This window comes from Impatiens glandulifera, chromosome 3 (genome assembly GCF_907164915.1).
Source record: "Impatiens glandulifera chromosome 3, dImpGla2.1, whole genome shotgun sequence".
Taxonomy (NCBI): domain Eukaryota; kingdom Viridiplantae; phylum Streptophyta; class Magnoliopsida; order Ericales; family Balsaminaceae; genus Impatiens; species Impatiens glandulifera.
Genome location: NC_061864.1, coordinates 32,780,054 through 32,794,054, shown reverse-complemented (window position 1 = coordinate 32,794,054; position 14,001 = coordinate 32,780,054). Strand labels below are relative to the sequence as shown.

Sequence of the window (14,001 nt, the reverse complement as noted above, 5' to 3'; positions counted from 1 at the left end):
AGATCTGAACAATCCTGCTCTGATACCAATTTGTTATAACGGATGCGAGAACAATGATAATAATAATAATAATAAAAGACAGAATGAAAGCGACACCCGATTTAACGTGGTATCCAGCAAAAGTGCTGACTAATCCACGGGCAGAGCCACTGAAAAATATTCCACTATAATCATTAACACGGATTACAGATACTCAATAGTTCAAGAGAAAACTAACACCCAAGCCCTTTATTTATAGGGCCAGGTCAAGACATTTTTCTTGCTCACTTCCTATGTGGGACAAACACCCAAAAAGAATATTCTAGGCAAATAAACCAACAATACCAAAGATGATGTTGAAGGAAACAAAGACATGAATCCTGAAATTCAAATATATGATAACAAAAATAAGAACCTTGAAGTCCTAAAAAAGAACTTTTCTATTATATTAGCACGGGTTCGTATAAAGAAAGATTACACAGGGATTAAGAAAGCTTTGTCATCTTCTTTAATTCAATCTCCTCGCATCGCAAGAGGAAAGGGAAGGGGAAGGGGAAGAAAGTCTTATGACGCAACAGGTTTATATAGAAATAAACACTTTGACTGGGTAGTTAAGATCTATTTTTTATTATATTCTTTTTGTTTGTAATCTCTTTTATTTATTTTTGCGAATGCTGCTAATTAATTTTTTTAGGGTTTTTTTATTGTTATTCTTTAATCATAGTTAGGATTTGTACAGTTTGATTCTTTTTATTAATTTTTTAAGTTTAATAATTAATTATTCATTCATTAGTTTTTAATATATATATATATATATATATATATATATATTTTATTAAATAAATAATAATAATTAAAGAAAATATATTTTGTATAACTTATAGGTCGAGTTTATGATAAAAGTTCAACCCAAATATTCATTTTGTCTCACATAATTATCCAAATTAACGAAATGCTTTAACCCGACAATTCAAACTCTTTAAATTTAAGCTTTATTATATATATACTATAGTCTATTTAATTTTATTTATATATATATATAATTATATATTTATAAATTTTAAAATAGAGTTAAAAATGATAAATGACTTTACCTATAGTATTTTTTAAGTTTGATAATTAATGATTCAATTATTCATTTTTAATATATATATTTTTCTTATATCCATATTACGTAAATTTTAAAAATATCATACATTTATTATACGGATAATTTTGTATCGGTACCATATTCCAATTTTTTTATATACCAAAAAAATCAATATTTACGTTATTTTGCGAATATATTAAGAGTATTGGTAATTTTTCCAACATTAAATTTTTCTATACCAAAATTTTCGTTACAGAATAATGTATAGATAAAAAAAATGATGGTATATCATACCGACTCACCCTAGTTCGGATCCAACTTGTTTATTCTCAATTGTTCAATCATCCATGATCGAAGTGAAAACTATTCAGATGTTATTCAACATAGTCTGAGGTATTTTTTTAGTGGTTCAATCTGATTCAAATTTTCTATTTCTTTTAGGTCTGAATGGCTATTTTTATTGGGTATATTGAGTTTGGTAATAGAAGTTTGTGATAATTTTTGTATGACAATGTAGTGAGTTTTCTTGTATTTTATTCCATATGCTAATTTTTATTTTGATGTAAAAAATAAATAAAAAAATTCTATTACTAGTAGAAAAAGTAAAATAATTCAAAATATTCTAATTATAGCAAATGGTGAACACGTTCATTGTTAGGCCAGTTCATCTTAAAGTTACCAAAGGTAAAATTGGTCTTGGACTATATAGATATATTTTAATATAATACATAAAATTTGTGATCCTTGATGAAAGTTGTTCTTATTTGGTGGATTCTTAATATTGTAATCGCGTGCTTACTATCAAACTCATCCAACTCTTGAGATCAAAACTAATGCTATAGAATATTTTAAATTATTTCATATTCTATTGGCAATAGAAATAATGTCATTATTTTTTAAATCAAATAAACATAAAGTAACATATTTGATAAAATATAGAAAATCAAATATGATTGATATACAAAAATCATCACAAATTTCAATTGATAACAAATTTCAATTTATCAATACTCAGAAAAAAAAAAAAAAAAGTTATTCACACTTAAAATAGGAATAACAAATTTATTTAATGGAACCATTCGAAAAATACATTCTCTATTCAATAATTGAATCTGAATAGCTCATTTGGGTGATCGATGAATGAACAATTTAAAATGAACAAACTCGATATCCGTTCCAAATAATAATTGTTCATTTGGGTGATAGAGAATAGTATAATATGAATATGCAAATAATAATTTTAAAAAAATATATTTCATAAATTTATTATTTAATTGTTCCTGGTTAAACCCGGTTAACCGACCGGGACCGATCAAAACCGGTAGGACCAAAACCGGTAAAATCGATACTATTAACGGCCAGTTAACTGGTTTGTAAAATAAAAAGCAAAATCGGTCTTAACCGGAACCGTTTAACCGGCCGGTTGAACTCCCCCACCAAAAAAATCGCTACATGCAAAGAATGGATTGTGAAATAATGGTGAACAACTTTTATAGACATTAGATTATTTAAATAAGGAAATAGATATAATAATGATATTATTGAAATCAATCACTTTAAATTGAATCGATTTAACAGAAATATTTTAATAATTTAATAGAAAAAACAAATTAATAATATGATATTGAAGGTAAAAAATTAAAGATGATACATATATTTTTACCTATGGACAAACAAACTAGCCATGAAAATATATAGTTGCTCCACCTAAGATTTCAATAATAAAACAATTATTGTAGCTTTCTCTATAACTGTTATACAAACTTTTCTTTTTTACCCAACAAGATATTCTTCTTCTTCTTCTATTTAAGCATATTATTGGGTGTCCTAACATTCTCATAAGCTTTTAATGCTTGAGATGTAAAATTACCCAAAGCTTCAAAAATAGGAATCAAACTGCCCTGTATACTATTAGAATCTGACATAAAACAAGAACCATTCTTCTTCTGACTTGCTCTCTCTTCCTGCAATCTCTTTCTCATCAAATCCAAATCCACTTTCAAATCATCCAAATCCACCATAGACGACCCGCCCGTCTTACCAGACCCGCTATCCGTTCCAAGCGACTTGACCCGTTTCTCTAAGTCCTTTGAAGAAGAAATGTATGCCTTCAACTCTTGCTGCTGCTGCTGCCTATTTTCCTCTTCCTGATTCTCCCATAACTGTCGCAGAATCGAAGCGAATTTCTCCACCGCGTCTTTGACTCCTTCCTCGGAAATGGTTTCCATTGCTTCGAACCAATCGTTGCAAACGATGAAAGCGGGCGGGGCGCCTACCCGACCCGGAGAGAAAGGGACTATTCCATCTGATGATTGTTCGGGCACGTAGTGTAGGCATTTTGTTAGCCATCCATTTAGGGACTCGATGAATGATCGTTGGTTGTTCATCCAATCGCGGAAGTTGTTACACCATGTTCGAAGCTCGAATTCGAGTTCTATGGTGGCTTTTAAACTTGATTCTCTTCTTATTGTGTTTGCTGCTCTTAATCTTCTTATTTTACTCTCCATTATTGCTTGAAATTGCTTCTGGTGACACTTTAACATATCCCTCCACATTCTTATCAACCTGGAAAACAAACCAACAAACCAACAAACAAAATCTAGCTTTAGGACTACATATTGTGTCACTAAAGCTAATTCTTTTTCTTTCTTTCTTTTAAACGAAAATTTCATACTTAGAAAGAAAAGGAGTGATTTTGGATCATACTTACCCGCGAACTAATTCGGTGACTTGAGGCTGCAACTCCTCATCTCTCAACTTATGAATCCGTCTTGATATAGAATCAACAGCTGTGATGCAAACATCTAGTTTCATCAACAACTTCCTAATTGAAGCTTGTGTAGCATCAATCTTGCTGCTCTCAGCTCCTCGTTCATCTAACAATTTCAATCTTTTGCATTGCTTCTCATAAATCAGTCGCAGCCTCTCTTCATCCTACACACAATTAGAAATATTTTCAGTAATATAATTCAGATATGTAAACACTTTGTCTTCAGATAAGCTGTGGCCAGCAAACATTTGATTTTCAAACTCAATAGCAAGCAGAAAAGTTTTGCTTTCAAATCACATTTATCTTATTCAACCTGGGTCAGCAAACCAAATGTCCCATTTGGAATAACTTTTTGAATCCAGATAAATTTTTAATAAACAAAAATAAAAAAATAAAAAATAAAAAAGTGTTTTCAAATGGGGTATATTTCATTAATGGTTGTCACCGAAACATTATTAAAGCACACTAGTATCAATCCTATCCAAACAACATTGTAATAAATTCTACGGTTTAAACACCAAGAAAGGAGAAATCAAGGCATAAAGCATAGAGCCTTTCACATTAACATTAAATAATATTAAGTTGTAACTTAGATATGTTTTTTATACTAATCTAATCCTGAACTGGAAAGGGAACTACTATCCTACGAGTTTGGAAAGATAAATACTATCCTAATGAACTAACAAATTGGAAGATAAATAGTACCCTAAAAACTCGCTAAAGTAATAGCAAATAATTAAATATAATAACCCTATTACTAATAATTAGCCAGCTTGTGTGATTGGCATTCAGAAACCTAGTCTCCATTCCGTATCAAATTCGAATCACATTTCTTGCATCAATCATCACATTCGAGTATTCGACATGAGTTCAAATGGCACTACTGAAACATCATCAAGGCCAACCATCATATCAATTAAAAGTGTATCATTGAACATTCAACTCATATTTCTCCTCAAAATTAAATTGCGCTTTCAATGCTACACCTTTAACTTCCACGGTCTCTTAGGAAGATGCTTTGGAATAAATTATTGTCTCATCATTAACATTTTAACTCAATCTTTGCATCCATCTCACTCTTCATTTTCCTCGCTTTTAGCTTTTTGTGTTCCTGTATCGAGATTCATCGATCAACCTCTTTTTCAATATATTCCCAGGCCTTCTCAACACTTTCATCAAGAGTTGCTTTAAACATTGAACACCTCTTAGCAATCAATATTACATTCAGCTCACTATCACCTCTGATATGATCCCTCACTTGTTGAATCGCCTTGTCTATAATCATAGAGGCAGTCTCGATGCCCTCAACCTTAATATCATCTTCTCCTTAACCCGTCTCCATATTCAAAACCATCATAATAATACTATTTTGCAGAGGAACCATTTGTAGTGGCATCATTTGATTATACCTCAATAATACTCTTAATATGAGGCACGTCTACGGTAAACTCAATAAAAAAAAAGCATCAAATTTAAAACCGGGGATAAATGCTAAAAAATGAGACTCTGATAGAGTATAATCTCTAGGGTTTAAACATTCCAAGAAAGAGGGGTAAGAAGACAAGAAAAACTGAGGCGAGAAGTATAGACTATTTCAACTTCACTCAATAATATTAAACTGCAACTTATATATGTTTTCATACTAGCCTAACCCTAAACCTGAAGGATAATTATATAATCCTACTAATTTTGAAAGATAAATACAGATCGTGCTCCACCACGCCCACTACTACTTCGTCCAAGACTTTAGCGACAACTGCATTTCTCTGGATCAACATTCAACAGAAGAGGTCTCCAATTCAGCTCCATTGCGTGTATGATGGAGCTGAAAGAACGAGTGACACAGAGGACCAACATAGTGACAACTAGAGTGAACACTAGTCACGTTTTTGCGCACTCTATTTCATTTCAATTTAGTTAATTGATCACTTGTTAACCTAAATTTTGAAAGTATCAAATCACATTAATAGTAGATTTTGGATCCAGTTTATTTTCCGTTTGTGGCTAGTGGACAAAGGATGAACAACCAAGTATATTAAGGAGACTTGGGGAGATTACCTTAGTGTAGGGGAATGACTTGAGAAGGAGCTAGACTTTGAAATTAGAGGACTCGAGAAGGGAATTTTGTTGATGAGATAGGTAGTTGTGGATAGTACATCATCCCAACAAATCTTTGGCACATCTGAGAAACATGAGAAGGAGGGATACCTCTAGAACATGATGACTTTTATTCTGGATAATACCCCATTTTGTTGAGGGGTGTCAATGCAAGAGCTGAGGTGGATGATACCATTGACATAGAGATAAGACCCGAGATCAGAGGAGAAGTATTCATTTGTGTTGTGCCTTTTCCATTTTGATTACCTACACAGAGGCTGAGTTTGAATCGTGGAGTGAAACTGCTTAAAGATGTTAGCACCTTCAATCATCAATATTTTATGTTCCATTTAGTTTATCTCTTGACGCAAAATTTAGAGATATTCTCTTACATAAAATTTAGAGATATTCTCTTACATTCATATTCTAGGTATTTTTTCCAAACACTACATATTACTTTATATATAATTGATATTGATTTTCCTAAATTTCCTTAATGAAATGTCAAATCCTTCTGTAAGGGCATGATTGATTTTCCAAACAGGAAGATTTAAATCTTTATCTTGCTACAAAAAGAAACAATAAGAATTCTATTCAAAGCAAATCAAAGTAAATCAAAGTAAAGAAGAAACAAATTCTAATCATTATTTAACTATACTATATCAAACACAAATGAAATTGTTTAATGCTCACCTTAACTTCTTTGTAGAGTTTCTTCTCCCATGCATACAGCTTATCCAAAGTAGAAGAGAAGTTTAGAGTCTTCATGTTCCCTGCATCTGCGAGGTAAGATTTTGCTAGTTTTGTTGTGTTGAAGTCTAAAGTTAGTGATCGCCTGGATGGAGGGGTTGAATACGAAACCGTAGGCGCTATCAAATACATAATTCTAGATAACACCACTGCATTAAGAGATGAAAAGAAAAAGTGGACCATGAGAACTAAAGATGCCCCAAAGGAGAAATATTCAATTCTTCTGCTAGCAATAAACCTCAACTAACAACCCTTTACAAACAGGGATATATATTAACCTTGCATTACTAATTTATATGGTCTTTGTCCATCAGCTTAACCAAACAAACATATAAATACTAACTACTCCATATTACAAATAAACAGAGAAACTTGTAATTAGAGATATATCACCCAAATGTTTGAGTCATGCATGTATGGATTAAGGCCATGTTTGATGTGGGTATTTGAGTTAATTTCAAATAACTCAATATCCAATCAACAAACTTGTCATCAATCGCATCATTCAAATCATGAACCAAAATACTCTATTTTATTTTTTATATTAAATTATTTCCTCATTATATATCTATACCCATAATGTTTCTTTACTCAAATAACCTGATTTTCTATAAGTGGTTATTTCCAAATACCTTGACACAAGGTATTTGGAAATAACCACTTGGTTATTCAAATAACTCTAGATCAAACAAGGACTAAGATGTGTTTATCAAATCTAAACACCCTTCTTTGCAAGAGATTCTTTTTGCATCAGGCAAATATGGGGATAGTTGTGATATTCAGATACCATCAACATGTTAAATTCTTCTAGCATAGACATGTGATGGCAAACTTCAAAAACAAGTTGTTTGCAAGAGAAATAAATCATCAATGTTTTTTCTTCATATAGTTTATTACAGCAAATAAATGGAAAGCAAAAGATTCAGTGCGCTTCTCCTTGAAAACAGAAGGGCATCACCCTAGGTTTATATAAAGTCTTTTGGTCATAAGATTACTTATTGAGATCTTGGAGATAGACTACCTCAGACGGGCTATGATGGTAATTATTACGCCTTACTGTCATTAGTAGAACAAGAGATGTATAGAGTTACTCTAAGCTTGAGTGTAGAATTATATCTCTTGTAACTTGAGGCATAACTGCCTCAGGGCCAGTTGGCCCATTTAGTATATTCTCTTAAAGTACATGAGATCTACATTCAAAAAAGGCTTTCCATATACAACTGAAGCCCAAATCATGCATAAGTGGGACAAGATTGACAAGAAATGAAAAGTTAAAAATAAGGAACATTGAGATACAAGTTAAATATGAGAGCGAAAGAACAATACCTTTCAATAAAGAGAACTTTGGTTGATAGGGCAACTTGCCCACTTCCAACATTGAAGCAACCTCCATTCCATAAGTGGAAGCAGTTTTAAATTCTTTCTCAATTTCCTCAACAACATCATTAAGGTCTCTTGTGCCATGTGCATATACCGTGGTCAAGCTGCTAAAATTAGACGATTCAACATCTTGCATTCCATCAGAACCCATCTCAAATGTCACGTTTTTTCTCTTTGCAGAAACATCCTCAGATCTCTCGGACAAAGTGGTATCGAGGCTGCTTTTCCCCTCGTTCAAACTGGCGGATTTTGTCTTCTCGCTGTATAGTGATGTCGGTTCAACAGAGATCTCCTCACTCGTTTGCGAAGGAAAACCATTGGTTGAACCTTTACCATTATTGCTGGTGCTTTGTTTATTATTACCCTCTTCACTATTCTCTTTATGAAATGTAGCTCTCCTTGGACTGTCCTCACTGCTATGTTTTTTTTTTGAAGAGAATGTTTTTGAACTGCTCTCACTACCCTTTTTCCTAGATTTAACTGATCTAGAAGTACCCTCGCCTGAACTTCTCCTCACATCTTCATACACTTTCTTTGCCTTGAGGACCTCTTCTTTTATTGCCTCAGGTTCTGTTTCATCTTCCAATTCAGGGATTCCTTCCCTTTCTCTCACTTCATTGGTGTCAGAACTACTAGCAATTGAATCAAACTCTAATTTAATGTTTTGAGAATAATATCCAGCATAGCCATTATTATCAAACATATTAAATGGATTGAAATAGTCCCAAGAAGAGACTTGTGGGGAAGGAGGTGGAGGTGGCTCAGGTGGAGGATGACTTGGCTGCTTATTCTCATAAGGTCCAGGAGGCGGTGCCCCCATTGGGAATCCAAAGTATCCTCCACTGTTTTGATATGGATTACTCGTATATGAAGTTGAGTATATGTATGAGGATGATTCAGGTACCTTCCCAGATTCTTGAGCGTTGTCTGGATCATATATTACTGTCTGAACAGAAGGTGCAGATTTCTTCATGTGATATGCCTGCGAAATTGAATTCATTCCGTAGCCATAAGGATCCCAACCTGATTCTGGGGTCGGATAAGGACTCATCCCAAACGGGCTCCAAGAAGAAGATGGATTTGGATTTGGAATCGGATTCATGCCGAAAGGTGGATAACCTGAAGGTAGCGAATTCATCCCGTACGGTCCCCAAGCTGTTTGAGGAAACCCCTCGGTGAAGGGAGGCATTGATTCTTCCGGTGGTGGATGATGGCGATATTGACCTGACGGGGAACTCAACTCTGAATCAGAATCGGACGAATGGATGTGCGAATCATCGTGATCGTGATCATGATCATGATCATGATCATGATCGCCAAGTGAATGAAGATGCGAGATCGAACCAGAATCTGTATGGGACAATGAAGTTGGCGACGATGTAGATTTGTGATTACCTCTACTAGTGCTATTTACATGCCGTTTCTTCGGCTTTCCTTCATCAGAGGGCAATGTGAGCACCGGCGAAGGTGGAGGAGAAACAATAACAAGTTCTTCTTGTACGAATTGGCGAAGTGCATCTCCTACGCCTTCAAGTGACTTGAAATAAGAAATGTGAGCAGCAGCGAGAGCGTAACGATGGTCTGCAGCAGCCCTAATTAGTTGCTTTCTCTCTCTGCAACGTACCACAAGCGCCAATTCGTCTACTTTAGAACCACCACAGCCCATCTGAAACAAAAACCCTAAGTCATGAAAGCAAACAAGTGCTTTGGTCATGTCTGAGCTTCTCCGTGGAAATAGAGTGTATAGGAAGACAACGACATTATTATAAAGGAAGAAAATCACCAGATCCAACAGAAAACAGCAAGTCTAGAGAGTAAAAAGACGGTTACTAACACCAACACCACAATGGTGTGAATCAGAAGAAGAGAATGGATACAGTGATAGCTGAGTTGAAAAGATTAAAGAATTTGAGTGATTACTACCATTTTGATTTGAATGAGAGAGAGGATGATGAATGTGTGATTGTTTTCTGTGCAGTTTGAGTAGTAGGCATTAAAGAGAGGAAAGATTCTTGGAGATCTCTGCATCAATTGTTTAATAGGAGAGAGGTCAGTTGCATCTGATTTGCATTGTGAATTGTGTCAGAAAGGAAGGATTGGAGATGGAAGAAGGAAGAAGGAAGAAGAAGAAAGCTGGTACAAAATGCAATGCAGACCGCCAAAGCAAAGGCGGAAGAGGGGTAACGGACAGCATAATTAATATTTTTGACATGGCTCTCATCATTTCTCTGTAAAAAGAAAGTAATTAATTAATTTAGGTCAACATTAACCAATTATCTTATTAAATAATTGTGTTACACATATATTAAAATATTTATTTTATATAAATTTTATAAAATAAATGAAATAATATATATATATATAATTTATTTTATTTTATTTAATAAATTGAGTGACTTAATTTATAATTTAAGGAGTGAACTAATATTTGATTAGTTTGGAATAATATTATTTATAAAAATAAAGTGAAATTACAATTTAGAAAATAAATAATTATTTTTAAATTCATCTCAATCAATCTAATTTAGGAATAATGAACTACAAATGATTAGGAGCAATATTTCTATAATTGATTTTTTTTTATTTCATTTAACTAATGGACAAAATTATAAAGAATAGTTAAGGAAAAATAATAGAGTAATAAGTTCAATTAAAAATTAATATAAATTCTTTACAAATAAAATGATGATAAATTGACCCTTTTTAAAAACACTTAGAGTTAAATATGAGCTTAGGCAAAAAAAATTATTTAAAAAATAAATATATATTGGGCCTAATTGGGATATCGATTTACAAAAAATAATATTACGAATATATTTTATATATACATTAATATATTTAATAATATTTTTTCATTTAAAATCGTTGATGTCTACTGTTATTTCAATATTATTATGAAAGTAAAAAAATATGTTTAAAATAAAGCATTGACATTGCTTGATTTTTAGTTTACTCTATATAAATAAAATAAAATCTTAAACAATTTAAAAATAATAATTTAAAATGATCAACTAAATAAAAAATAGATATTAAATATTAAATAGTAAGGCTTATTCAGATTCAAAATATTTAAATAATTTGGTTATTTAAATGATTTGAGATGATTTTTAGGTGGTAAAAAAATAGTTAATTAGTATTAATATATAATGAAAAATAAAAATTAATAATTTAAAATGTATAATATTTTAGTATTTTAGTTAATAAATTAAGTAGTTAGATAGAGATAAGAGATGAAAAGTGATTGATATATTTTGGTCATGGTTATTCAATTAACTATAAAAAATTAATAATTTAAAATGTATAATATTTTAGTATTTTAATTAATAAATTAATTAGTTTAGATAGAGATAAGAGATGAAAAGTGATTGATATATTTTGGTCATGGTTATTCAATTAACTATAATATTAAAATTAATTGACAAAAAAATTCATCACATAGTTACTTTATATAGGCTTTAAATATGACTTAATTTGAAATATATAAAAACAAGATATAAAGAAATTTAAGTGAATGATTTATTTTATGAATCAATTGGTTATGCCAAAAACAAATATAGAATTTTGGACAATTTGGGTGAATCATTGCAAGTTCATAAGGCTTAAGAGGATAAGTTGGTTGGAGAAAAAAAATACTTTAATAATAAGAGTTGTCCAAGTAAAAATTTTAATTCTTTTGTTGAATATGTAGATGAAATTTGGTTTAGAAATATTGTTTTGCCGGGTGGTTGTATCATTCATTTGCTTGATGAGATTATAGTTAAATAACACTCTAGCTTATGTTTGTATAATGTTCAAGTGAGCTTGTTTCGGATTCTTGATTCTTGGTGCTTACGTTTTCAGTTGGTTTATTTCGATTTTACTGAATGACTCCTTACAATCAATTCGTTTTTTAGAGCCGTCCATGAGATAAGTTGGTTTCATTCTTTGATGGTCATTTTGTTTTGCTTTTGAATGACTTGTGGAGTGGAACAAAACAAGTTCTATAGAACTTGGTAGAAAGTGGAGCTTCATTCCTTCATTAACCTGGTTGGAGGAAAACATGAAGCTCTTTATGGATATTATTTGGAGTTATAAGTGGCTCAGGCTTATGTTAGTATGATTGTGTTATGGTTAAGTCAGTTTATTCTGAATTATTATTATTTTTTGTTATGATTTCAGTCGATTTATTTCGAATCCACTAAATGATTTATGACCGTTAACATATTTATGAAACCGAGCATGAGCAAATTCCATGTGAAAGGGTTCTCCACATCCATTCATGCATTCTTTTATTGTTTTTTTTCTATCTATTGCAACTATTTGATGTACTTTTGTTTTATTTTTGAATTTTGTTCAACAAAACGATTAAGCCGATTAAAATCAGTTAAATAATCTTGAATAATCGGCCAAACGTTATAAGTGGCAATGAAAAAGCGTAAGTATATCATGTAAATATTTAATGCGAAGTGAGAATTATTATTTATAGGCGAAAAATACGTATAAATAATTGAAAGGTATTTAAAGATCAACTCCAAATTGCATTTTATTTATAAATGAAAACTAGTTTAGAGGGGAAAATTTGATGAAAAGACACTAAAGATGCCCCTAATTAATTCCTAGAAGTGTCAGCGCAAAAAAAAAAGTGTTGGTGACACTTCCGGACGATTTTGTCTATGTCGCGAGACGTCCACAATCGCGAGACGCAACATTCGCGAGATGATTTTTTTTTAAATTTTCGTCTCGCGAATGCCGGGTGCGTCTCGCGAATGTCGGGTGCGTCTCGCAAATGTCGGGTGCGTCTCGCGAATGCCGGCATTCGCGAGATGAATTTTTTTTTAAAAAAATCGTCTCGCGAATGCCGGTTGCGTCTCGCAACGGGGACATTTTCGTCCAAAAAAATAAAAGTGTCACCAGCACTTTTTTTTTTAATGCGCCGACACTTTTAGGCACTTTTAGTAGAGACATCTTTAGTGTCATTTCATCAAATTTCCCTTCTCGAGGGAATTTAAAGTTTTTAATTTTCAAAACATTTTATTTCTTTTTTTATCTTTCATCCAACCAAATAAGAGAGAACACAAAAGAGAATAAGTCTTGGTAGATTTAACAATGAAAAATATAAACAATAAAGTATTAAAGGAAACAAAAACAAAGAAACCTCACAAGTCACAAATATCACAAGACAACCCAAGAAAATGTAAAGTAGCCCTAATAATGTAAGAAAATACTGTACCATGATTAATCACAAGGATTTATGAAAGTTTGAATTATTTTAAGAATATTCATTAATGTTTTTAATAAAGTTTCATTTTTACATTGATTTCCAATTAGGGTTCAATTTATTTTTACCGAATTCTTCTAACAATTTCACATGATAAAGGATGATCTAAAAACACAATAGGTAGATCCAAGAAAATTGGATATGTACAGAACTAACTTTATATAGTTCTGACCTTTATATCACGCTTCATTAGTGTAATTAATCATGAATTTTAATTAGATCACAATCATACTGATTCTAGCTGGAAAGTCAAAAATAAAAGTGAAGTAATCAGTTGAATTACTCTTCCATCCATATCCATCTATCATTATTACAACTTCTGTTTTGTTTGTGTCATTTGATGATTAATATTTTCAATTTCATTTATACATTCGGTTCATATTCTCAAAACTTTATGCATAAGAGAGGTGGGACATTTCATTACATAAAGTCACCAACCGCAAATTTGTCCCATCGAGAGACATAAAACGAGTTTCCAACGAGTAGTTTCGATATCTATATACACACAATACACGACTTCTCAACACACAAAAGTAAAACATAACTCCAAAGCAATAACAACAAAATACATGATTGTTCAATAAATGCAACGATACATCACAATAATATTATTCTAGTCATCGAGATTAAGATTATCACAAAAATCAAGATTTATTTTCGTTAAGTTTTCTCATAGTT

The 14,001-nt window shown here is 31.9% G+C and overlaps 1 protein-coding gene across 1 annotated transcript; it reads right to left on the bottom strand.

Moving 5' to 3' along the window:
* Window positions 1-2,758: 2,758 nt before the first annotated feature.
* Window positions 2,759-10,287, bottom strand: LOC124932900 (nitrate regulatory gene2 protein-like). Its single transcript, XM_047473609.1, has 4 exons — window positions 8,013-10,287; window positions 6,630-6,835; window positions 3,780-4,003; window positions 2,759-3,634 (listed from the first exon to the last, which is right to left on the bottom strand). Exons 1-4 carry the CDS (start codon window positions 9,778-9,780, stop codon window positions 2,872-2,874), a joined length of 2,961 nt encoding a protein of 986 aa, XP_047329565.1. The 5' UTR covers window positions 9,781-10,287; the 3' UTR covers window positions 2,759-2,871.
* Window positions 10,288-14,001: the final 3,714 nt, after the last annotated feature.